This window comes from Micromonas pusilla, assembly GCF_000151265.4.
Source record: "Micromonas pusilla CCMP1545 genomic scaffold MICPUCscaffold_9, whole genome shotgun sequence".
NCBI lineage: Eukaryota > Viridiplantae > Chlorophyta > Mamiellophyceae > Mamiellales > Mamiellaceae > Micromonas > Micromonas pusilla.
Window position 1 is genome coordinate 331,179 of NW_003315890.1, and position 23,370 is coordinate 354,548.

The 23,370-nt window shown below is 67.0% G+C and overlaps 13 protein-coding genes across 13 annotated transcripts in view; 7 read left to right on the top strand and 6 right to left on the bottom strand.

Annotated features, from left to right (window-relative positions):
* Window positions 1-33: 33 nt before the first annotated feature.
* Window positions 34-1,297, bottom strand: MICPUCDRAFT_60633 (uncharacterized protein; the record flags this gene model as incomplete). The annotated part of the gene is made up of 2 exons (XM_003061121.1): window positions 34-1,059; window positions 1,229-1,297. The coding sequence occupies 2 exons, from the start codon at window positions 1,295-1,297 to the stop codon at window positions 34-36; spliced, it is 1,095 nt and encodes a 364-aa protein (XP_003061167.1).
* Window positions 1,298-1,432: 135 nt separating this feature from the next.
* Window positions 1,433-4,219, top strand: MICPUCDRAFT_41242 (uncharacterized protein; the record flags this gene model as incomplete). The annotated part of the gene is made up of 1 exon (XM_003060865.1): window positions 1,433-4,219. One exon carries the CDS (start codon window positions 1,433-1,435, stop codon window positions 4,217-4,219), a length of 2,787 nt encoding a protein of 928 aa, XP_003060911.1.
* A 24-nt stretch (window positions 4,220-4,243) lies between these two features.
* On the bottom strand, window positions 4,244-5,728 carry MICPUCDRAFT_20099 (uncharacterized protein; the record flags this gene model as incomplete). The annotated part of the gene is made up of 1 exon (XM_003061122.1): window positions 4,244-5,728. The coding sequence occupies one exon, from the start codon at window positions 5,726-5,728 to the stop codon at window positions 4,244-4,246; it is 1,485 nt and encodes a 494-aa protein (XP_003061168.1).
* Window positions 5,729-6,039: 311 nt separating this feature from the next.
* MICPUCDRAFT_19637 (uncharacterized protein) lies at window positions 6,040-7,044 on the bottom strand (the record flags this gene model as incomplete). Its single annotated transcript, XM_003061123.1, has 1 exon — window positions 6,040-7,044. The coding sequence occupies one exon, from the start codon at window positions 7,042-7,044 to the stop codon at window positions 6,040-6,042; it is 1,005 nt and encodes a 334-aa protein (XP_003061169.1).
* A 170-nt stretch (window positions 7,045-7,214) lies between these two features.
* MICPUCDRAFT_60637 (uncharacterized protein) lies at window positions 7,215-8,959 on the top strand (the record flags this gene model as incomplete). Its single annotated transcript, XM_003060866.1, has 1 exon — window positions 7,215-8,959. The coding sequence occupies one exon, from the start codon at window positions 7,215-7,217 to the stop codon at window positions 8,889-8,891; it is 1,677 nt and encodes a 558-aa protein (XP_003060912.1). The 3' UTR covers window positions 8,892-8,959.
* A 68-nt stretch (window positions 8,960-9,027) lies between these two features.
* Window positions 9,028-9,539, top strand: MICPUCDRAFT_60638 (uncharacterized protein; the record flags this gene model as incomplete). The annotated part of the gene is made up of 2 exons (XM_003060867.1): window positions 9,028-9,129; window positions 9,228-9,539. 2 exons carry the CDS (start codon window positions 9,028-9,030, stop codon window positions 9,537-9,539), a joined length of 414 nt encoding a protein of 137 aa, XP_003060913.1.
* Window positions 9,540-9,738: 199 nt separating this feature from the next.
* On the bottom strand, window positions 9,739-11,781 carry MICPUCDRAFT_60639 (uncharacterized protein; the record flags this gene model as incomplete). The annotated part of the gene is made up of 1 exon (XM_003061124.1): window positions 9,739-11,781. The coding sequence occupies one exon, from the start codon at window positions 11,779-11,781 to the stop codon at window positions 9,739-9,741; it is 2,043 nt and encodes a 680-aa protein (XP_003061170.1).
* Window positions 11,782-11,933: 152 nt separating this feature from the next.
* MICPUCDRAFT_60640 (uncharacterized protein) lies at window positions 11,934-12,313 on the top strand (the record flags this gene model as incomplete). The annotated part of the gene is made up of 2 exons (XM_003060868.1): window positions 11,934-12,002; window positions 12,092-12,313. 2 exons carry the CDS (start codon window positions 11,934-11,936, stop codon window positions 12,311-12,313), a joined length of 291 nt encoding a protein of 96 aa, XP_003060914.1.
* A 1,061-nt stretch (window positions 12,314-13,374) lies between these two features.
* Window positions 13,375-13,677, bottom strand: MICPUCDRAFT_19725 (uncharacterized protein; the record flags this gene model as incomplete). The annotated part of the gene is made up of 1 exon (XM_003061125.1): window positions 13,375-13,677. A coding segment is annotated over one exon (303 nt), but the record flags the coding sequence as incomplete, so codon positions are not given.
* Window positions 13,678-14,955: 1,278 nt separating this feature from the next.
* Window positions 14,956-16,067, top strand: MICPUCDRAFT_19913 (transcription elongation-nucleosome displacement protein; the record flags this gene model as incomplete). The annotated part of the gene is made up of 4 exons (XM_003060869.1): window positions 14,956-15,095; window positions 15,215-15,302; window positions 15,418-15,585; window positions 15,714-16,067. 4 exons carry the CDS (start codon window positions 14,956-14,958, stop codon window positions 16,065-16,067), a joined length of 750 nt encoding a protein of 249 aa, XP_003060915.1.
* A 452-nt stretch (window positions 16,068-16,519) lies between these two features.
* PSBY (photosystem II PsbY protein) lies at window positions 16,520-18,487 on the top strand (the record flags this gene model as incomplete). Its single annotated transcript, XM_003060870.1, has 3 exons — window positions 16,520-16,705; window positions 17,052-17,321; window positions 17,979-18,487. 3 exons carry the CDS (start codon window positions 16,520-16,522, stop codon window positions 18,360-18,362), a joined length of 840 nt encoding a protein of 279 aa, XP_003060916.1. The 3' UTR covers window positions 18,363-18,487.
* A 1,343-nt stretch (window positions 18,488-19,830) lies between these two features.
* MICPUCDRAFT_34904 (uncharacterized protein) lies at window positions 19,831-21,279 on the bottom strand (the record flags this gene model as incomplete). Its single annotated transcript, XM_003061126.1, has 2 exons — window positions 19,831-21,074; window positions 21,210-21,279. Coding segments are annotated over 2 exons (1,314 nt in total), but the record flags the coding sequence as incomplete, so codon positions are not given.
* Window positions 21,280-21,635: 356 nt separating this feature from the next.
* MICPUCDRAFT_48057 (uncharacterized protein) overlaps window positions 21,636-23,370 on the top strand; it is a gene marked incomplete at its 5' end in the record, with an annotated part of 3,191 nt that continues 1,456 nt past the window's right edge. The window contains one exon of the mRNA XM_003060871.1: window positions 21,636-23,322. Coding sequence (XP_003060917.1) covers window positions 21,636-23,322 — 1,687 coding nt within the window. The remainder of the gene's footprint in view (window positions 23,323-23,370) is intronic.

The window sequence follows — 23,370 nt, forward strand, 5'->3', positions numbered from 1 at the left end:
CGTGACGAACGAGACTCGAAGCTATCTAATCCGTCACAACTTCTTCAACGATATGAACCCCTCGCCGCCGCTCTCGCCGTTGTACGTCACCGCGATCCTCGCCTTGGGAGGCAGCGCGAGAAAGTCCACCAGCGTCAATCCCGTGACGTTCCCCGCCGGGTGCCGTCCGACGCTCGTGAGCCGCCCGCTGCTGTGATGTAACACGTACGACGCGCTGTTCACCGCCGCCATGACGGGCTCGCCGTTTACTAACAACTGGATCGCCGGCTTCTTGCGGACGAAAAATCCGAACGTCACCTCGTACAGCCCCGGCGCGTTGGCGACGATCGAGACGCAATTTTTTTCCCACACGAAGTTTTCTGGATCCGTGTTCACGCTCTGGACGTTCCACGGCACGCCGTTCCCGGCTTTGACGTTCCCGCTCTTCCATATCCACCGCCCGACGCTCCTCTCCGCGGCGAGCCCGGCGTTTATGATCCCCTGCTCGCGAATGCTCGCCTCCAGCGCGCCCAGGCTCGCCTTCCCCTCCAACTCTCTCGAAACCTCCGCGAGCGCGCGGTTCACGTCGTCGACGCCAACCTTCACGTCCAACAGCGCGCACACGTCCTTCATGTCCGACTTCAGCGCGAGCTCGCTCTTCGTCGCGTACGTCCTCTCGAGCTCGTCCTCGCGCGTCCCCATCCCCCCCGCGCCGTTGATCGCGAGCGAGTTCAAACGTTTCGTCGCCGTCGCGAGCTCGGCGCGCCAATCCTCGTTCGCGCGGTCCAACGCCGCCGCGAGCGCTTGCGTCTCCCCTCGCGTCGCCAGGTTCGCCGCGTCCACGCGTCGTCGAACCGCGGCGTCGATCTCGACGTTCATTTGGTCGAACGACGACGCGGACAGCAGCGGGTTATCCTCGAAGCTTCTGACCTTGTCGAGCGCGGCTTTCACGTCCTCGGTTCGCGCGCGGTCGTTCACCGCGCGCTCGAGCGCTTCGACCTTCTGCTGGAGCGCTTCGATCTTCTCCCCTTGCGCGCGTATGACGTCGATGGACGCCTTGAACGTCACGCGGACGATATCCTGGTCGCGCAGAAGGGGGAGCGGCGGTGAGCGACGGGAGTCGGCGACGGGAGTCGGCGCGACGGCGTCGTTTGGTGGTTTCGTTCGAGGAGGGCGAGACGCGAATCCAAATTCCTCCGCGGGCGTCGCGAGGTGAGGACGTCCGAGCGTCGCGCGTGCACGGGCGCACCTGAATGTTTCGCCATTCCCCCTTGCCGTTGATGAGATCGTCGACGTCGACCGCGGCGCTATGCCCCATGGCGGCGGCTGACCGCGCTGCCGGTTGTGCGGTTCGAAAATTTAGCGGACGACTTCTTGGACTTTCCGTTTGAGATTTGACAACGCGATGAGCGACACACCGTCTCGCGCGGCGCGGCGCCGCCCGCCGGGAACGATGGACGTCGACGCTCTGAAAGTGGGCGAGCTCAAGGCGGAGCTGAAGAAGCGCGGGCTGCCGACGACCGGGCTCAAAGTCGAGCTCGTCGCGCGGCTGCGACCGCACCTAGAAGCAGACGCGGAGACCACCGACGACGCCGATGCCGACCGAGAGCCCGCCGCGCGCGCGGAGGCCGCGTCCAGCACGCGCCTCGCCGCGCTCGAGATCGAGGTGAGGGACCTGCGCTCGCGGCTCGCGGCCTCGGAGGAGCGCGAGGCCGCGCTCGGGAAGCAGCTCGCGGAGGCGGCGAGGAAAGCCGCGGGCCGGCGCGTCCTCGAGGACGCGAAGGACGCGTCGGAGTTGCTCGACGAGCTCCGCGAGCGCCTTCGAGCGGCGAAAGACGCGGAGACGAGCGCGAAGGCGAAAGCGGACGACGCCGCGCGCGCGACCGCGGCCGCGGAGGCGGCGCGCGAGGCAGCCTCGGACGAGATCGTGTCCCTCAAGGAGGAGCGCGCGGACCTGGAAGAGCGACTCGCGCGCGCGGAGGCGGCGGCGGCGGCGACGACGGCGTCCGAAGCCGCCGGCGAGTTCGCGTCGAGGGACGCGCTGCGAGACGACCTCGCGCGACGCGAGTCCGCGCTCAGAGCGGACGTCGCGGCCGCGGCGAAGCGGGAGGAGGACGCGCGCGCGGAGATCAGAGCGAAAGAGGAGGTTCTGACGCGGATGATGGCGGACGTCGCGGCGATGAAAACATCCGCCGGGGTGACGTTCGACGTCGACGCGATAACTCCGGGCGGTCCGATCGGCGCCGGTCCCGGGTTCGTGAACCAACGACCGGGCGGGGATAAGGCCCTCGGCGCGCTCGCGCGCGCGCTCGAGACCGCGGGGGAGAGGGAAGGGGACATGCGCGCGAGGATCGCGGCCGCGGAGGCGGCGGCGTCGAACGCGGCGCGGGAACTCGCGCGCGTCGTCGCCACCGCGCAGGCGGCGGAGATACTCGCGAAGGAGAAAGCGCGCGCGGTGGAGATGGAGTGGGAGGCGCGAACGCGCGAGACGCGGATGCAATCGGACGAGACGGTGCGGCTCAGAGAGCGCGAGTTCGAGTCTCGACGGAGGGAGTTAGAGGCGCGCGTGAACGACTTGGTTCGCGCGATTGAAAACTCGCGAGAGAACGCGAGACGCGCCGCGGACGCGGCGGAGAGACACGAAGCCGTCGCCGCGGAGGCGAACGCTCGCGCGGCCGCGGCGGAGACGCGCGCTGAGAAGGCGGAAGACGAACTCGACGAGAAGACGAGGGAGTTCGCCGCGAAGCTGTTCGCCGCGGAAAACGCCGCCACGATCGCGTCAGAGGCTGCCTCGAACGCGAAGGAAACCGCGGGGAAGGACCGCGCGTACGCGGGCGAGATGGAGAACGCGCTCAACGCGGTCGAGGAATGTTCCGGCGAGCTCGAACGCAGGCTTCAGGCTGCGGAGAGCGTCGCGGACGAGCTCGCGGCGGTGAGGCAGACGGCGGCGTCGGACGCCGCCTCCGCCGCCGTCGCCGCGTCCGTCGCCGCCGCGCGAATCGACGAACTCGAAGCCGAGCTCGCGGCGGCGGACGCGAGAGCGGCGGAGAGCGCCGCGGACGCGGAGGCTGCGCGCCGCGCCGCGGACGCCTCCGCGGCGGCGGCGACGGACGCGGCCGCGCGCGCGGAATCCGCGGAGAAGGCGCTCTTCGAGGCGGAGGACCGAGACGCGGAGAACGAGGCGATCAAGTATCTGAAGGAGAGGCTCCGCGAGGCGCAAGAACGCGCCGCGCGCCTCGAAGCCGAGCTCGAGATCAGCGAAGCCGCGGGCGTGGAAGGCGCGAAGCTCGCGGAGGAGGCGAAAGCGGGCGCGCTTCGAGACGCGACCGCGGCGGCGAGGAAAGCCGCCGGGCTCGAGCAGGAGAAACTTCACGCGCGAGAGCGAAAGTTGGAGGCGGAGCTGAAGCTCGCGCTGGAGGAGAACAACGCCGCTTCGGTCGCCGCCGCGGCCGCGAACGCGCGCGCGGAAACCGCGGAAGCGAAAGCGACGGAGGCGACGACCGAGGCGAGCATCGCGAAGGCGGAGATGATCACCGCGCGGACGGAGTGCAACGCGTTGCGAACCGCGTTTCAGGCGGCCAAGGCGGATAAGCTCGCCGCGGAGGAACGCGCGGCTTCCGCGGACGAGGAAGCCGTGAAATCGATCGCGCGCGCGCACATCGCGGAATCGAACGCGGACGCGTCCGCGATGCGCGCGAATAAGAACGAACGCCGAGCGAACGCCGCGGAAGCGTTGGCGTCGAAGTTGAAGACGGCGGCGGAAGTCGCCGCCGCGGAAGCCGCCGCGGCGAAAGACGCCGCAGCGGACGCGGAAGCTCGACGCGACGCCGTCGCGAGAGAGGCGAAGTCTAGGTGCGACGCCGCGGAGGCGAGGTGCGACGCCGCGGTGAGAGAGGCGGAAGAGCGCGCGAGGGACGTCGTCGACGCCGCCGCTCGCGAGGAAGCGCTGCTCTCCGTGCTGAGAAGCGCGAAGGCCTCCGTCGCGGGGGAGGGGGGGTGGGTCGAAGAGCCGCGGCCGGTCGGCGTGCTGCCTCCGGAGGCGCCCGCGCGTGGGGCGACGGACGACGCCGCGGTTTTCTTCGACGCGACGCGCGACGCGCACGTCACGAAGAGCTACGCGAACGATCCCGCGGCGGCGTTGCGCGCGGCGGAGGAGACGCGCGCCGCGCTGGCGGCGACGAGGGCGAGCCTTTTGAACGCGTTCGACGCGAGAGAAACTCAAAATAGACCGCGACCGTAGTTTAATATTAGAGAACCGCGTAGCTCACTTCTTCTTCTCGTCGCGCGCGATCGCGCGCCACCCGATGTCCCGTCGCACGAACCCGCCCGGCCACACGATCGCGTCCACGCCGTCGTACGCGCGCTTCGCCGCCTCGGCGATGTCGTCCCCGACGGCGACGACGCCGAGCACCCTCCCGCCCGCGCTGACGATCTCCCCGTCCGCGTTCGAAGCGGTGCCGGCGTGGAACACCTTCACCCCCGGCAGCGCGTCCGCGTCGTCGAGGCCTTCGATGACCTCGCCCTTGGCGTACGACCCGGGGTACCCGTTCGCGGCGACGACGACGTTCATCGCGACGTCGTCGCTCCACTCGAGCTTCTCCGAGCCGTCCAACGCGCCCGTCGCCGCGCGCGATAACAGTTCGACGAGGTCGGATTTCATGCGCACCATGAGGCACTGGCACTCCGGGTCGCCGAACCGCACGTTGTGCTCGAGAAGCTTCACGTCGTCGCCTTCGATCATCAGCCCCGCGAAGATGACGCCCGTGAACGGGCACCCCTCCGCGGCCATCCCGTCCACGGTGGGCTGCACGATGGTCTTCATCACCTTCGCCTCCATCTCCGGCGTGAGCACGGGCGCGGGAGAGTACGCGCCCATCCCGCCGGTGTTCAGCCCGGTGTCGCCCTCGCCGACGCGCTTGTGATCCTGCGCGCCCACGAGCGGGACCGCGACGCCGCCGCCGACGACCGCGAAGAAGCTCGCCTCCTCGCCGGTGAGAAACTCCTCGACGACGATCTCGTCCCCGGCGGCGCCGAACGCGGCGTTGAGCATCATGTCGTCCACCGCCGCGAGCGCGGTGTCGAGGTCCATGGCGACGATGACGCCCTTCCCCGCGGCGAGGCCGTCCGTCTTCACGACGATCGGCGCGCCCTCGCTCTTGATGTACGCCTTGGCCTTCTCCGGGTCCGTGAAGCGTTCGTACTTCGCCGTGGGGATGTCGTACTTCTTGAGGAGGTCCTTGAGGAAGCCCTTCGATCCCTCCAGACGCGCCGCGGACTTGGACGGGCCGAAGCACGGGATCTTTGCCGCCGCGAGCGAGTCCGCGAGGCCGTCCACGAGCGGCGCCTCCGGGCCGACGACGACCAGGCCGACGCCCTTCTCCTCGCAGAACTTCACGACCGCGGCGTGATCGGACTCGTTCACGCGAACGACCTCGACGCCGTCCTCGCTCGCGATCCCGGCGTTCCCCGGGGTGCAGAACAGGTTTCCGCACGTCGGGGACTGCCTCAGACGCCAGCACAGCGAGTGCTCGCGACCGCCGCCGCCGACGACGAGGACGTTCGTCTTCGCGTCCCCTGACGCGGCGGCGACGATCGGCGCGGACGACGCGGCGGCGAAGATGACGAGGACGCGTCGCTTCGCCGCGCGAGCGTTCGCGCGGAGGGGGGTCACGCGCGATCTACGGAGTGTCGCATCCGGCGCACGCGCGCGCGCCGCGGCGGTGACGGGAGCGCGGAGCGTCTGAGGCATGATGACGCTCGCGCGCGGCGAGGTGTGCGCGAGCGAGCGAGCGAGCATCTCGATCGCGCTTTTTGAAGGCGGTTTTTCACGAGTTTAGCTTGATCGGCTCTTGCGATGAAAATCCTCTTTCAATATTTTTTATCGTAAACTCCACGATCGATTTGATCGTGTGGGCGGAAATTTAATGCCCCCGACGCGAGCGCGCGCGGTTCTCGAGCGCGTTTCACGCGCGTTCGTTTCGTTCGTCGTTAATCAACTCGCTATCGCATCCCCTCTCGTCCCCCAACACCCGCCTATGATACAGTACGCGTCCGCGTCGCTCACAGGACGACGAGCGTGGATTCCGCGTACCCGTGCTTCCCCTTATGCCGCGCGTACAAAGATTCCATCGCCGCGACGAACTCGTTCAGCTTCTCCTGGACGTACTCGTTCGACGGCTCGGATTGTTTCTTCACCGGTATCGGCTTCCCGACCACGGTGTGCATCGGTACCATGTTCGGTATCGGCGACCCCCACTTCCCCCAGAACACCATCGGCGCCACCCTGCACGCGCGCGCGAAGACCTCCGCGACGACGTGCGGCACGAGCGGCGGCCCCAGGCGCCAGTACGAGTATGACCGCGTCTGCCCGAACGTGAACGCGGGCACGAGCGACGCGCCGGTTTGGATCGCGAGCTTGACGAATCCGAAGCGCTTCTTCAAGTAGATCGTCTCCACCCCGGGGCGCATCTGGAGGCACTCCGCGACGCCGCCGGGGATGATGAGCACCGAGCGTCCATCGTCGAGCAGCGTTTTCATCGCTCGCCGCGATATCGCGTCCATGCCGAGCCACGACCACAGGTGCTTCAGGACGGGAATCACGAAGATCGTCCCGGTCGCGAGCGCCCTCGAGTTCCGCACGCACTCGGGCGTGCTCTCGGTGAAGAAGAAGTAGTTCCCGAACGCGACGATGGACAGCGGCAGGACGCTGTGCGGTTCCAGGCCGATCACCGCGGGGACGCCCTTCGCCGCGGCGTCCAAGTACGCGCGCTCGTCCTCCCACTCCATCGTGAGGGGGAAGTACCTCACCGCAGCCTTCGTGATCGCGCGCGCGATCGCGAGCCCCCACGCCGGGTGCGGCGTGGTCACCGGCGTCAGCGCTGCGAGCGCGACGAGCGCGATCGCGCACGTCGCCACCGGATGCGGGAGGAAGTAACACGCGACCGCGACGAGCGCGACGACGGCGTGGACGACGCCGAGCCACGCGAACATCATGAGATGGTTGTACAGCGACCCGGACCCGGTCGCGAGCGCGGGGTCGCGCGCGCTCGCGGGAGCGGCGGTCATGACGACGACGCCGAGGCGCGTCTCGGAGTGGTGCCCACTCTCGGGGTTCGTACCTCTCATGACTAGTCTCGGGCGATCTGAAATTCTGTTCGTCTCCTCCGAGTAGTCGCGCGCCATTCGCGGGCGCACGAGGGCGGGACGCGCGCGGAGGATCTCGAGATCGCGTCGAGATGTCGTACAAAGGTAGCGACTCATGTTTGGCCGCGGAGCTCGCGGTGCGCTTGAACGAGCGCGAGTTCGGTGCGCCCCTTCTCGCGGGAGCGGCGGTCATGACGAGCGCGGAAGAGGCGTGGGCGGAGTTCAAGGGCGCGTTCGCCGCGCTCGAGCGGGAGGGCAAGGCGGTGCCCTACTTCATCGCAGAGAGGTTGGGGTTGGACACTGAGAATGCACACTGCCTTGAGACGGTGAGGGGCTGCGTGAAGCAGCTCGACGAGGAGAAGGGCTTCGGAAAGATATATAAGAAGGTATATAAGATAGAGGCACGGGTGTGGGCGAAGTTCAAGACAGCCATCGCCGAGCTCGAGCCGCAGGGCAAGGCACTGCCATATTTCATCGTTCAGAGCATGGGGTTGGACACCGGTAACCACGAGAACTTCGACTTGGTGAAGAAGTTCTTGCGATACTACAAGAAGGAGTTGGCAGAGCGGGAACGAGAAGCGAACGTGAACGACGCCGCCGAACCCGATCCCGATCTCGCGCCGCCGATGAACGTCGAGGAAAGTCCGACGAACGTCGAGGTGGGTCCGCGCCCCGTTGCCGTCGCGCGCGCGAACGACGACGACGACGACGACGACGACGGCGCGGGGGACGCGGAGATCGTGACCGCGGCGATGATTCAGAGAGCGCAGGCGCGGCTCGACACGATGGGCGCGGTCGGGTGGAAAGCCATCGCGCGCGTCGTCGCGGTGTCCCCGACCGGGGACGTCGTCGCGCGCGACGTCGCGGACGTGGAGCGCATCTTACGCGAGGAAAGAGTGCGCGTCGGCGAACCGCGCGTCGCGACCCCTCCGTCTTCCGCGCCCGCCGCGGAGGACGTCATCGCGAAGACGATCGAGGCGAGGGTGACAGAGATGCAGACAGAGATGGAGGCGAAGCTCACGGCGGCGGTGGACGCGAGAGTGAAAGAGAAAGTGAAAGAGTTCGAGGCGAATCTCAAGTCCGAGCTCGACGCGGAGAAGGAGAAGGCGAAGGAGAAGGCGAAGGAACCGTCTCGAGAGCCGTCTCCGCCGCCGCTGCGCGAGCGCCGGGAGCAGCCTTCGAAGAAGCGTTCGGCGGAGAAAGCGCCCACGCGGGCGGGCGACGGGAAGCGTCGCAGGGAGGAAGAGAACGACGCCCCGCGCGAGGTTGACCGCCCCAAACGGGTCGTATCCCGCGCGACCCCGCCGGCGAGGAAGTACGCGCCGCGGAAAAACGCGGCGCGGACGGATTACTTCCCCGTCGGCACGAAGATTCGAAAAATGTTCGACGGCGAGTGGTTCAAGGGGGTCGTGCGGGAGGTGGACGACAAAGACCAGAAGCTGCCGTACTTTGTGAAGTACGAAGACGGCGACAAGGAGGACCTGTCGCACGAGGAACTGTCGCGGTTGGTCGTGTCGCCGAGAGGGAGACCGCGGAGTAAGCTGATCCATTACGACGACGACGGCGAGGACGAGACGACGTCGGACGAAGACTCTGAAGAGTGGGAGCCGACCGCGGCGCAGCTCGAGCGTCTGAACGAGCTCTTCAAGGCGGGCGTCCAAAACCCGTCGGAGCGGGCGATCGCGAGAATCGCCAATCAGATCAGTACCTTTGGAAAGTGCACGGACGATAACGTAGAGCGATGGTTCGCGGTGAAGCGTGGGGCGTGACGAGCACGCGTGCAGGTAGCAGCTAGCTAGCAGAAAGACTTGAACAAGAAAATCCATTCCCAAAACGGGTAACGGGACTTCCCTTCCGAGAAACACGCGCATTCCTCTCGCGGCGCGACACGACGATACGCGAGCTATGGCGTTCGGCGTGAATGACATGACGTTCGGCGCGCGCGATGTTCTCCCCGTGCGGTCGCGGACGAGACAAGGGCACGAACTCACCGCGGACGAACTCGAGGTGCGCGCGTTTCCCAATCCTCGCCGAGAGCTATCGCTCGTCGCGCGAAATCGCTCGAGATCTAATCCGTCCGTCGACCCCTCCACTGAACGACGCAGGCGGCCGCGAAGGACTTGGACGTGTACCCTCCCGTGAGCGCGAGCATCTCGCGCTTCAGCGAAACGCGCGCGCCGGGGCCCCGCGCGGCGTACGCGGAAAGACATCGCGCGGGCTGCGACACCTCCGCGCAACCGATATACTCGAAACCGCCCACGTCGGAACCGAACGTCGAGGACGCCGGCGCGCTCTGGCACGAGGAACGAGGAAGGGAAGGACGAAGGGTCACGTTCCACGGCCACCCGCCGGACGACGAATCAGGTGTTGAAGCCGAGCTTCGACCCGGCGAGATGCGACCGGCTGGATTAGCGTAGTGGGTGATGCACAAGGTGCACACGACGAGGACGGGGCTGCCGATGCGGAAAGACTGCTGGGGGAACGTGTACAGCCACGGCGACGAGCTCACGCTGGAGGAGATCGTCGAGCAGATCGAGTCGTCGTGATTTATTCATATGGTCGCGTTATTAATACACGCACGTCGTAGCTAAGGTATTATGAAGGACGCGCTGTCGTCTAGAACACGGAAAACACCGGCAGTCGCGGCGGCGGCGGCTGACGCTCGATCGAGCTTCGATACAGCCTTCGCAACGGCGGCGGCGGGTCGCGACCGAACCCCTCCATCGGGTCTGGCGCCCCGGCGACGTTCACGTCTCCCAGGGTCGGCGCGTCGTCCGCGTCGTCATCCACGCCGGGACCGAGCGCCTCCCCTCCATCGCCCGCGCCGCGCCCGTTCTCGCCGTCGTCGCCGCCGTCGTCGCCGCCGCCGTCGTCGCCGTCGCCGAGCCCGCGCCGACGCGCTTTTTCTCCGACGACGCCGGCGAGCTGGTCCCTCATCCCGAGCACCGCCGCGGTCGCGTTCCTCGCGCGCTGCTCCGCCGCCTGGAGCTCTCTGACGTCGCACACGCGCATGCGCTCGAGCTCGTGCACGCGGTGCACCTCCGCGAGCAGAGCCCGCTGCGCGTCGTTCCGAGACTCCCGCGCGCGAAGGAGCTCCTCCCCGCGCGCCGTCTCCCTCGCCCGCGACTCCGCAACCTCCCTCGCGAGCGCGTGCACGAGCTCCTCCGCGACTTCCGGGCCGACGGACTCGATCCACCGCCCACGGACGAACCCTTCGCCGCCGCCGGGAGGGGAACACGACGTCGAGCTCGACGTCGCCTCGGACGCGGGGGATCCGTCGCCGCGCGCGCCGCCGCCGCCGCCGACGCCGACGCGCATGCCCGCCGCGAACGAGTTCGGGCTGCTCTCGCCGACCCTCACGGCCGCGGCGACGAGCAGCGGGACGTCCGGGTCCGCGTCCACGGCGACGCCTCGTCCCGCGCGTCGCGCGGCGTCGTATCCGCTCACGCCCACCCTCCCCGCCCACGCGTTTCTCGCCTCTTCCCTCGCCGCCTCCGCCTCCGCCTCGGCGGCTTCCGCGCGCGCCGTCGACGCCGCGACCTCGCGCGTGAGCAAAGCCACGTGCTCGGTCGCGCGCTCGCATCTCGCCGCGGCCGTCGCGGCGTCGTCGCGCATGCGTGCGATCGTCTCCCCGTTCGTCCGCGCAGCCTCTCTGAGCACGTGCTCGTGCTGAGCCATCAGACGCAAGCTCTCCGCGGCGCCGTGTTGATCCGCTTTCGTTCGCCGCTCGCGCTTCAACGCGTCCGCGAGCCTCGTCTCGAGCGCGTGCCGCCGCTCGATCTCGTTCTTGAGCTCCGCGCGCTTCGCGTCTAACCCGTTCTCCGCGTCCGCGACGCGCGCTCTCAGGCGCGACAGCTCCGCGAGATGGTCCTTCTCCGCGCGTTTCAGTCGTTCCCTCCACAGCGCCGCCTGAGATTCTCGATCCGCGTTGGCGCTCGCGGCGGCTTCGCGAGCTTCCGCGAGGACAACCTCGAGGCCTTGGACGATCCCCGCCTGCGCGGCGTGCACGGTCGCGTACCTCTCCAGGTCTTGCACGCGGTCTCGAAGTTCCGCCGCGGCCTCGTTCTCGTGCGTCGCCGCGGCGACGGCGGCGAGCGCGTCCGCGGCTTTTCTCTCGAAGTGATCCCTCGCGTTCTCCGCGACTTGCAGGTCGTCTCGCAAGTCGCACGCGAGCTGCTCCACGTCCGCGAGCTGTTTTTTCAAGCTCTTCAGCTCGTCGTTCGCCCTCGCGAGCGCGCCGGTCGCGTCCGCGTTTCGCTCCAAGGTCTCTCTGAGCGACTCCCCCGCGCTCACGGCGACGTCGCGCGCTTTAATCGCTTTCGTCTTCTCCTCGTTCGCCGCCTGCAGCGCGGCTTTCATGGACATCAGGGCCTCGCCCAGGGAGTCGTTCTCGTCCTTGTACGCGTCGAGGGTCCGTCGCAGCGTCCTCGCCTTGAGCTCGCGCGGGTGCCTGTTGCTCGCGTCGCCGCTCACGAGCGCGGTGAGGACGCGGTTCGAGACGAGATCCCATTCGCTGGCGTTCTCTTCGTCGTCGCGAATGGGGCGAACGGGCGCGTCCGCGTCGTCGTCGTCGTCGTATCGACACGGGCCGTTCGAGCTATCGCGCGATGACGGCCGCGGCGGGTGGCTCACGCGCGGACGCGCGCCGTCTTCCGCCATGCCACCGCCCACGCGCTCTCTACCTGTGGGTGTAACGTTTGAACTTCGTCGTGGCTTTTTCGGTCGCCGCGCGCGGTCGGTTGATTTTTAAGCGATCGCGCGGAAGGGTCGCGGAAGTCGCATACCACGGCGCGCACGCTTCGGTGCACAAGATGGCGTCCGGTTTCGGAGCCAAGGGCACGGAGGGGCGCTGCACCCCCGTGTGGAGGAACTTCTCCAGGGTGCGTCCTCTCTCGCGCGCGCTCGACGCTCACGCCCAACCCTAAATTTTCTCTGACGATCGCTCTCTCACCCCCGTCCGTCACCGCAGTGCATGTCCACCGCGGACGACCCGAGCGAGTGCAACGACCTGCGCGAGGACTACTTCGAGTGCTTGCATCACAGGAAGGAGATCACGCGCGAGAACACGATCAACGAGCAGCGGTACAAGAACATGATGGAGAAATCGGACAAGCTCAAGGAGGACATCTGGAAGCACGTGTGGGACACGAGCTGGACAAAGGTCGAGCCGAAGGAGAAGGCGAAGAAGTAGCTCGAAGGGGCGGGTATCATATTCCGAGTTTGTAATAGCCGAGACGAACCCCTAGTGTACAAGAAGGCGAACGCTCACGACGACTACGGCGGCGGCGGCGGCGGCGGATCCGCCGCGTCTCCGGGGGGGCCGCCGCCGCCGCCCACGGTTTCCTCCTCCATCGACCGCCGGAGCGCCTCCGCGAGCATCTCGTCCTCGGTCATCCCTTGCGGCGCGAAATCAGGCGGCGGCGGAGGCATCGGCGGCATCCCCCCCATCCCTCCGAACCCGCCGGCGTCTCCTGGCCCGCCCATCCCGCCCGCCATCATCGTCGCGCGCGCGGTCGGGTCGTTCAACAATGCGGCGAGCTGCTCCGGGTTGGACGCGATGGACGCCACCTGCTGCGCGAGCTGCGGGTTCGCGGCCAGCGCGGCCGCCATCGCCGGGTTCGCCGCCGCGGCCTGCTGAATCATGTTCGGGTTTGCCCGCAGCATCGACGAGAACGAGTTCAGCGCCGCGGGGTTCGACGCGAGCTGCTCCATGATCTCCTGCTGGCTCGGCATCCCGCCCGCGCCCGCGCCCGCGCCCGCGCCCATCCCTCCCAGCCCGCCGAAACCGCCCATCGCGCCCATCCCTCCCAAGCTCGGCGGTGTCGGCGCCGGCGCGGGATCCCGCTGATCCGCGGGAATCGCGCTCTCGAGCAGCGCGCGCATCTGCGGCAGCGCCGGGTGCGCCGCCGCGCGCGGGGAAATCACGAGCGCGTCGTCCGGTCCGCCCTCGTCCACGCGCTTGAACCCGAACGCCTCCATCGCGGCGACGCCGCCGGGGTGCCGTCCTAAGCGGCTCTGGAACGTCGCGTTCGTCGTCCGCACGCGCGCGTACTTGGAGTCCCCCGGGTGGTTCACGACGTTGCCCACGAACGTCAGCAGCGTCTTCACCGAGGTGATGAATTCGCTCATCTCCGCGACGGAGCCGCGCAGCGTCGCGAGCGCCTTACCGATGTCTCTCTGCATCTCCTCCGTCGTCGGCAGCGGCTCGTCGTCAGAGCCGCTGGAAGCGGCGGCGGGCGCGATCGGACCGCCGTGCGTCGCGATGAGCTGCGCCAGGCGGGGGACGTCCGCGCCTCGCATCTCCGCGACTCTCTGCATTTTTTTATACAGATGAAACGTCGGAAACGCGGTCACCGCCGCCTTCCTCGCGAGGTCCGCGTTCGCGCTCGACGCCTGCACGTCGATCCCGACGAACAGCGCGTTAGCGCACGACCGCGCCATCTGCTCGTACATCGGCTTCACGCGCTGGCACGGCCCGCAGGTCGTCATCGACCAGTCCACGACGCACAACGCGTCCGCGGCGGACGCCTCCTCGAGCGTCGCCCTGAGTTCTGTCGCGCCGCCGGCGATGTGCCGAACGTTTCCCCACGACGACGGGGACGGCTGCGGGGACGGCGCCGCCGCGGCCGCGGGAGTGCTCGGGGACGGCGACGTCGTCGCGGCGGCGACGCGCGCGACGAGCGCGGCTTTCTTCTCCGCGGCTTCTTCCTGGCGTTTCTTCTTTGCCGCCGCGGCTTCCTCTTCTTTCGCTTTCGCCGCCGCCGCCTTGGAAGCCTCCTCCGCTTCCTTCGCAGCCTTCTCGTCCGCGATCTTCTGAAGCTTCGCCTGCTCGACCTTCTTCTTCTCTTCTTCGATCGCTCGCTGCTTCTCTTCCTCTTCTTTGCGTTTCGCCTCCGCCGCGGCGGCTTCCGCGGCGACGCGCGCCGCCTCCGCCGCCGCCGCCTCGGCTTCTTTCCTCTTCCTCTCCGCCTCCTCCGCCTCCGCTTTCGCTTTCGCCGCTTTCTCTAACGCGATCGTCTCTTCCGCGGCCGCCGGGTCGATGCTCGCCTTGACGGTCTCGGACTTCTTCCACGTCGTCGCGAACGACGCGTGCAGCGCGGCGATTTTCGTCGCCATCGCGGCACCGTACACCTTCTTGTCCGGGTCCGTCTCCATCGCGGACTTGTGCATCTTATCCACGCTGGGTTTCGCCGCGGTGAGCTTCGCGATGACCGCGTCGACGCGCGCTTGACGCGCGAGCGCGGAATCGGAGCTCGCGGACGCGCTCGCCTGCGAGATCGAGTCGGGGGATCTGGGCGTGAGAACGAGGAACGACGCGCGTTTAACAAGAGGTGTCGACACGACGGATCGCGTCGTCGCGCGTCGCTTTTCAGGGCGCGTAGACGGACGCACCAGCGCGTCGAGCTCGACGTTCGCGTCGTCCACCTCGCCGGTAATCTTCGTGAAGAGCGTCATGTCGACGAGCGGCGCGTTCGCTCGTCCGCGGCGCGCGTATGTGAGGGCGCGCGCGTCGTGGAAGACTTTAGAAAATGCTCAAAAGGGCGACTTACGCGATCACTGTGCCGCGCACAGTCTTCGCGTTCTCCGCACGATTCGTCCGCGCTCTCGCATCCCTTCTGTCGCCGGAAGCTCGAGGTCGTGGATCGATCGGGTCGGAGGAACACGCGAAGACTTCTGCGGGTCCTCTCCTGAGCTCGCGCCCCCCCGGGCACCCCACTCGGGGCTCCCCCGCTCGTTCTCGTCGACGGCGCGAGAAGCGAGAGGCGTTCGAAAGCCTTCGTGCGACGAAGCGAGGGGTCGTTCTCCCGCCCGAATTCGGTCGTCGACGTCGCCATGGCGTCCGAGCTCGCGCCGGGTCAGCCCGCGGCGGACGCGAACGCGGCCGCGCTCGCGACCGTCCCCGCGCCCGCGACCGCGGTGGAGGAAGCGGTGGATCTCAACGTGCATCCGTCCGGGATCGTGCCGACGCTACAGTACGCGCCCCGCCCGCGCGAATTCGTCGTGACGCGAAAAAACGGGCACCAGATTCCCTCGCCCGATCTGGGCTCCCTCGCCCTCGAGAAGACGCTGATTTCCCCTCCCTCCACCGCAGGAACATCGTCGCGACCGTTAACCTGGACTGCAAGCTCGACTTGAAGACGATCGCCTTCCACGCGCGCAACGTGGAGTACAACCCGAAGGTGAGGAAACCCTAAATTTACCAACCGCGCGCGCTGAATTGGCGCCCGCCGCGACGTCTCCTCCCCGCACCATCGCCGACGCGCGCTCTCCATTCCCCCTCCCCAATCATCTCAGCGTTTCGCCGCGGCGATCATGCGCATCCGAGCGCCGAAGACGACCGCGCTCATATTCAGCAGCGGGAAGATGGTGTGCACGGGCGCGAAGACCGAGGCGCTCGCGAGAGAAGCGGCGAGGAAGTACGCGAAGGTCATCTCGAAGCTGGGGTTCCCGGCGCAGTTTAAGGTTCGTTCGCGCGCAGACACGATGTGATACTCTTTCCGCGATGCGATGCGCGCGCGGCGTAGTACCCGAGACGCTCCACGACCCCGTCGCTCACCGTCGCTCTCTTCGCTCGCCCGTCGACGACGCAGGAGTTTAAGATTCAAAACATGGTCGGCTCGTGCGACGTGAAGTTTCCGATTCGCCTCGAAGGCCTCGCGTGGTCGCACGGGCACTTCGCGCAGTACGAACCGGAGCTGTTCCCGGGTCTGATATACCGCATGGTCGTCCCTAAGATTGTGCTCTTGATTTTCGTCAGCGGGAAGATCGTCCTCACGGGTGGGAAGAAGCGCGAGGACATCTACCAGGCGTTCGAGAACATATACCCGGTGCTCACGGAGTTCAGGAAAGTCGCGAACCCGACGGAGGAGAACCCGCTCGCGCAGCTGACCGCGGGGACTGCGGGCGGCGCGGCCGCGGCGTTGCCCGCGCCGCCGAATAAGTGAGACGGGGAGGAGGAGGACGCGCGGGCAATGAGGTGAGGCGCGACGACGACGCGGAAGACGAATGAACGCGGTCGACGATGTTTGCACATAGGCGCAAAACGACGTAGGAAAAGATAGAACGAAACAAAAAATGGGGGGGCGTGGAGATAGGAGGCGACGAATTTAGCATTCTTCGTGAAGCCGTGCACGGCGACGTGTGTCTAATAACGACGGCAAAACAAACAACGTTACGGGCGCGGGGGTCGGGGAATTTTTTCGTACGCGTACTCGTACGCGTACTGAGTCTAGTTTCCCCTACGGTACAAAAATCGACGAGTCATAAACCGTCGATTCGCGACGCTTCACTGCGATTCACTGCCTCGACGTGATTGGTCCAGCGCGCGGGCCTGTCGCCTCCGGTGAGGACTGAAATCTTTTCCAGTGGCGTTCATTTCGCACACACGCCGGTAACGATGGCTTCGATCGCTATGCCGGTGCTGAGCGCGGCCGTCTCGGCGCGCGTCTCCGTTCGTGCGAAGGTTTCCACCCGCGGCCTCCGCGCCGTCGGGGTGAAGCCGCTTCCCGTCCGGCCGGCCGCGGTGCGCGTCTCCGCGTCCGCCGCGGCCGAGTCGCAGACCGACGACCTTCAGCTCGGCCAGGTGCGTAACAAGCCAGCGAAGCCTCCGCGCTATCCGATTCGATCGGCCGGGTTCGACGCGCGCGCGACGTCTTCGAGCGCGATGTATCGCGCGAAGCGCGTCGTCGACGTTCTGTACGACCTCATCGAATCGAATCGAACGCGAACGCGCGTCGCGCGCGGTCCTCGGACGCGCGCGCGGGACGATCGCTCGAGGTCGCCTCGCTCGAAACTCGCGGGGAAATGAAATCCGATCGGCCCTCGACGAGAATAGCGGCAACCGGACTCTCGCGTCCTCCCCGCGCGCGATCGACGTTTCCTCGCGACGTGAACTGACGTGATCCACGCCTGTCCCCTCGACATCGCAGACCGCCGCGCTCACGCTCGCGGGCGCCCTCGCGCTCGGCACCGAACAGGCAAGTGCCGCCAGTGAATCTCTGTCCCAAGTCGCGGGCTTCGACAGCCGGGCTCTCATTTTCCTTGGGATCCTTGGTCCTGCGATTGGCTGGGTTCTGTACAACATCTTGACACCGGGACTGAACCAGTTTAACTCCATGCAGGAGAAAAACGCGAGGGGTAAGAAGGGTATCCCTCTCGGTCTCGGCTTGTCCGCCGCCGCGCTCGCGGGTATGCCGGAGGAGGCCGACGCCGCGACGGAGCTGATGCAGAATGCTGGTCTCGACGCGCGCATCCTCATCTTCGGTGCGTTCGTGCCCGTGCTCGGCTGGGTTGCGTACAACATCCTCAAGCCTGGTCTCAACCAGATCGAGGACATGCAGATGAAGAACGCGAAGAAGCGTGGTGTCGCTGCGGGTGTCACCGGCCTCTCCGCCGCTGCCCTCCTCGGCATGCCGGAGCAGGCTGACGCCGCGACGGAGCTGATGCAGACCGCTGGTCTCGACGCGCGCATCCTCATCTTCGGTGCGTTCGTGCCCGTGCTCGGCTGGGTCGCGTACAACATCCTCAAGCCTGGTCTCAACCAGATCGAGGACATGCAGAAGAAGAACGCGAAGACGCGTGGTGTCGCTGCGGGTGTCACCGGCCTCTCCGCCGCTGCCCTCCTCGGCATGCCGGAGCAGGCCGACGCCGCGACGGAGCTGATGCAGACCGCTGGTCTCGACGCGCGCATCCTCATCTTCGGTGCGTTCGTGCCCGTGCTCGGCTGGGTCGCGTACAACATCCTCAAGCCTGGTCTCAACCAGATCGAGGACATGCAGAAGAAGAACGCGAAGACGCGTGGTGTCGCTGCGGGTGTCACCGGCCTCTCCGCCGCTGCCCTCCTCGGCATGCCGGAGCAGGCCGACGCCGCGACGGAGCTGATGCAGACCGCTGGTCTCGACGCGCGCATCCTCATCTTCGGTGCGTTCGTGCCCGTGCTCGGCTGGGTCGCGTACAACATCCTCAAGCCTGGTCTCAACCAGATCGAGGACATGCAGAAGAAGAACGCGAAGAAGCGTGGTGTCGCTGCGGGTGTCACCGGCCTTTCCGCCGCTGCCCTCCTCGGCATGCCGGAGCAGGCCGACGCCGCGACGGAGCTGATGCAGACCGCTGGTCTCGACGCGCGCATCCTCATCTTCGGTGCGTTCGTGCCCGTGCTCGGCTGGGTTGCGTACAACATCCTCAAGCCTGGTCTCAACCAGATCGAGGACATGCAGAAGAAGAACGCGAAGAGAAAGTAAGTGCAAGTAATATTTGCGCTTAGCCTAGTCTTCCAACGAAAAAACGAAAAAAACATTAGCAACTGCCAGGTGCAGGCAGATGAATAGCCGGGTATTGTAAGAGAAAATAGAAGAGCTCTTCTCTCAACATCAAATGCTACGTTGCGGAAGCGCGCAATTCGAAACGCCTATTAGCTAAGTTTCATCACCCGAGTAGATCGGCGAACGGGTCCTTCTTCCCTCGCGGCCGCGATACGCCGTCCATCCCTGGCGACATGACCATCCCATCCGTCCTCACCGGAGCCGCCGGCGCGGGCGCGTTCTGTCTGACAAACTGAGGAACGATCGTCGGCGCGGGCGCGCCGCCGCCTAACAAATCGAACCCGCCTGAAACCGGCGGGGCGGGCGCGTTCAGAAACCCCTCCAGCCCAACCCCTCCTCCCGCCGGCGGCGCCGGTCCACCGCCCACGCTCAGCTGAGACAAGATATCGTCTAAGGGTGACGAAACGGACGTCGTCGGCGCGGGTGCGGCGAGGCCGAGCCCGAAGAGGTCGTCCGCCGCGGCCGGCGGCGCCGCCGCCGCCGCGGGCGAAGACGTTGTCACGCCGCTGAACAACGCGTCAGCTAGAAGCGCCTTCTCGTCTTTCACCGGAGGCTCAGCCGGCGCGGACGTGGACACGAAGCCGGTGTCCGCCCCCCACGTCCCTTCTTTCCTACGTAACGTCGGTTCAGACGCCGTCGCGGCGGTGGCCGTCTCCTCGCGCGGGATGTACGGATCGTACGCCCCGCGCGAAGCGTCCACCCGCACCGGGGGCGCGCCGTAGTCCCTCGCCGGCATCTGCGGCGCGTCGTACGCGTCGAACCGCAGCGCCCCGACGGGTTCGGGACCAGAAGTCGCGAACCCGGCCGCGGACGGCGGCGGCGCGCGCTCGGCGACGGGCTGGTACGGCGACGCCCCCTCCGCGAGCGCCTTGCTCACTAACGCGTCCATGAAGGATAAATTCTCGTCCACGCCGAGCTCCTCGCCGCTTCGATCGACGGGCAGCGCGGCGGAGATCAACGCGGGGGACTCGCGCAGGAGCGCGACGATCTCGTGCGAGCGCTGCTGCTTGTTCACGTCCCGCGAGCTCGCCGCGAGCTCGATCAGCTTCGTCGCGGCTGGGGATAACGCCGGCGGCGCGGACGCCGCGGCGAGCTTCGCGCACGCGGTCATCGCCTGCGACGTCACCGCCGCGCCGTCCGGCTGCGTCTCCACGACGCCGCAGAGGACATCTTGGAGCTCGCCAGGGGACCTGCCGCTCAGGGTTCCGTACTCGCCGACGACCCACAGGATGACCTCCAAGAGAACCTTCGGGAGTTTCGGGGTTTGTAAAAGTTTCAGGTACGAGTTCACCGCGCTCCTTCTCAGCGTCTCGTCCGCGCCGACGTCGCCGCTGCCTTCGCCGATGAGCCGCATCAAGTTATGCGCCACGGTCGGTTTCACGACGTCGCCGCCGATCGCGAACATCGCGTTCATCGTGTCGATGAACCACTGCGTCGTCGGCGCGTACCGTTCCGCGAGCTCGCCTATCCTCGCCGCGGTGCTCTCCCTGACGTGCTTATCCGTGCTCGTCTTCAGGAACTCGATCATCTTCTCTACGACGACCTCGACGTTGTGCGACTTCGTCATCCTGTACAGCAGATCCAACGTCTTGCCGCGTATGCTCTCGTCCGCGTCTTCTAAGCAGTCCACCACCGTCATCTGGTGCTCCGCCGCGTACTTCGGGTTGATGTTCACGATACACGACAGCGAGTCCAAGCCGACGTACTTCAGGTTGTGGTTGCTCGACGCGATGAACCGACTCACCGCCGCGGCGCAGTGCTCGAGGAGCACGGGGGAGGGGTAAATGCTCGCTGCGGTTCGGACGCACTCGTACACGATCGCGTTGCCGACGTTCCCGCCGCTGTCGCCGCGTTTCAAGCACGTGGAGAGGACGCTGTACATCTCCGTCGACGCGGCTTTGTCCGCGGTGCCGAGCGCGGCGAGAATTTTCAAGAGCTTGATCTGAATGAACGGCGCCGGGACCTTGTGGTAGTCGTAGTTGTGCAGCCTGTGCTCGACGATCTGTTTCAGGATCGACACGAAGCTCGGTATGAGGTTCTTGTGCGGCGTCGCGTCCGCGAGTATGAGGTCGTGCAGCGCGCACAGCGCCGCGGACATCACGCTCGGGTCTTTATCGCACAGCATCTGTCGAAACTTCCCGTGCAGATGCGCGACGCTCGAGGGGCTCCGCTGATGGAAGCGATGCAGCGCCATGACCGCTTTCTTCCGGACTTGCTCCTTGCGATGCGACAACAGATCCACCACCTGCGTCAGCACCGCCGGGATCGTCTCCTCGTTCACGAGACGGCACACCGTCGTCAGCGCGGCGCACACCGCGAGGTAGTTGTCGGTTTTCAGATCTTGCTGCACGGTGTTCACGATGAGGATGATCAGGTCGTGGTGCTCGTCCAGGAACGCGCTCGTGGCGAGGTACCCCAAGCGCTTCATAGAGATGTCGCTCTCGTGCGTCGCTTTCACCGCGTGGATGTACCCGAACGACGCGTCGTGCCCGAGCATGTCGACGTACATCAAGCGAATGAGGAGCTCTTTCATCTTCGTCTTCTCGAGCTTCGGCGACGCCATCTGCGTCCGCAGGGTCATGACCTCACGGCGCATGATCACGTCCTCGTCCGACTTATTCTTACATTCGCCTGGGGTGGGTGGACGGCGGGGTGGGGGGGTGGAGACGCGCGCGTCAGGCGCGCGTTCGCGAGCGGACGTCGCGTCGGGGAAAACGACGAATTCGGGCGCGCGGGAGGTCAACCCTAAACGAGCCGGCGACGCACCGATTTGCCGAACGATGTCGTAGAACTCCTTGCTCTTCGTCTTCGCGACGCCGACGGTCGGCGGCGGCATCGTCCCCGCGGTCCGCGGCCGACCGAACCCTCGTCGAGCCCGCGAGCTCGCGGCGGACGCGACCGCGAAAGTTCTTCTCTTCGTTGTTCAACAACGACGTCGCCTCTTGCTCACGTCGGCACACATCGGCAGTCGTGTGTATGTATGTATTCGTACGTGCACCGTATGGGCATTGACCCTCGTCGCGACGCGTGATGTACTCGCACAGCTGTGCTGTGCGGCCACGCAAGAAAATTTGTTCAAATCGCGGCGGGAATGGTTCACAAGAAGAGAGCGCTCGCCGGCGCGACGTGGACGGCGCCGCGGGTCGAGTGCGCACGCCGCGAGGGTGTGCCGCGCTCGCACGCGCGAACGAGATGTCCGCCCGGCGGAACTCCCCGGACGCGCTGGACTTCCTCGCGAACGAGACGATCGCGCTCGCGATGGACGAGGCGAGATATTCGCACGAAGGCGTGGACGGGAGCTCCGGCGGGGGCGCGGGCGCGGCGACGACGGTGAACGAGGACAGAGCCTTGGAGGAGACGATCTTGCGCCTCGTGTGCTACGGCCCGACGATCATCACGCCGAAGACGTCGCAGAAGCACCAGGACATCAACCTCCTCACGAAGCTGTGCCCGCGGACGAAGGGGCCCGCGATTTACGCCCCCGGGACGGTGAGCGGGCTGAAAGAGCCCGTGGTGTTGTCGCTCAAGTCCGAGGGCATGCGCGCGCACTGGGGCGGGGCGCAGCCGTCGAGGTTGGACAACCGCGACACGCGCGCGCTCGCGGCCGCGTCCGCCGCGGGCGCGGTCGCGGTCGCGGCGCGGGTGCGGCGCGGGCCGCCCGCCGCGGGGAGAACCGCCAGCGCCAGCAGCAAGCCGCCGAAGGCGAGCGGCGCCGCGGGCGCGAAGAGGAATCGAGCGGCGGTCGTCGGCGACGAGAGCGAGATGGTCAGCGCGAAGAAGCCGACCAAGCCGGGGAAGAAGACGTCGAGCCCGGGGAGAAGGGTCGGACCGAAGGGAACGCCGATTAGAAAAGAACGCAAGCTCAAGGACGTCGGCGGCAAAGGCGGCGGCCGCGCGCAGGCGGAGCGCACCGATCGCTCGTCGTCCGAGAGCAAGAACGAGCTGACGCCGGAGCAGCTCGCGCGGCAGCTGCTGTGGGCGCAGTACGTCGCCGCGACCTCGGCGGTGGACGTGTCGCTGCTCGACTCGCCGCCGCCGACGTCGCTCGTCGACGCGACGTCGCGGCGGGGCGCGAGGAAGAGCCCGACGGATCGCTCCGCGGCGGCGAGAGCGAAAACGTCCCCGATCGAGGGGAAGGGGAGGGGGGATTCCGCGGACGCGCCCGGGACCGGAAGAGTGAGCCTCACCGTGCAGTGGCGCGCGCGGACGCGCGTGCGTTCGGACCTCCAACCGCCGTCGGTGAAGTCCGTCACCGTGAACATCGAGCCCGGGGAGATGTGCGCGCGTTTCCTGTCGCGCGTCGTGCAGATGCCGCCCGGGGCGGCGTACAACCAGACGCAGCTGGCGTGGGGCTCGATGGTGCTCCCGCCGACGCAAGTGCTGGAGACGTACAAGAACGGCGGGTGGTCGATCGACGTGCACGGGAAGAAACCGCCGGAGCTCACCTTAGTCGTCCCGGTCGGGACGCTGCTGCTCCACCCCGGGCTGTGCAAGGCCGCGGGGTGGAAGAGCAGCGTCCCGCACGCGACCGCGGTCGCGGGGACGCAGCCGGCGACGAAGGTGTCCGTGGACGGGTTCTTGGACATGGAACGCTCGTCCCCGCCGAAGGGGGACAAGACGCCGGCGTCGACGAAGGGACGCTCGGGACGGAGCTCTCTCGAGGGCGCCAAGAAAATCGACCTCGGCGAGGGGTGGTACCCGGAGGAGGTCCCGGAGACGAACCGGTGGGACGGGCAGGCGCTGTCGAAGCGCGCGCTGCACCCCGGGATAACGAACGCGGACACGATGGCGAAGATTTTCCGCGAGCACGGCGTCATGAACGACAGAGATCCGTGCACGTTCGTGGACGTCGGCTGCGGCGACGGGACGTTCGTGAAGGGTCTGCTGAAGGCGTTCCCGCAGGCGTGCATGTGCGGGATCGAGTGCC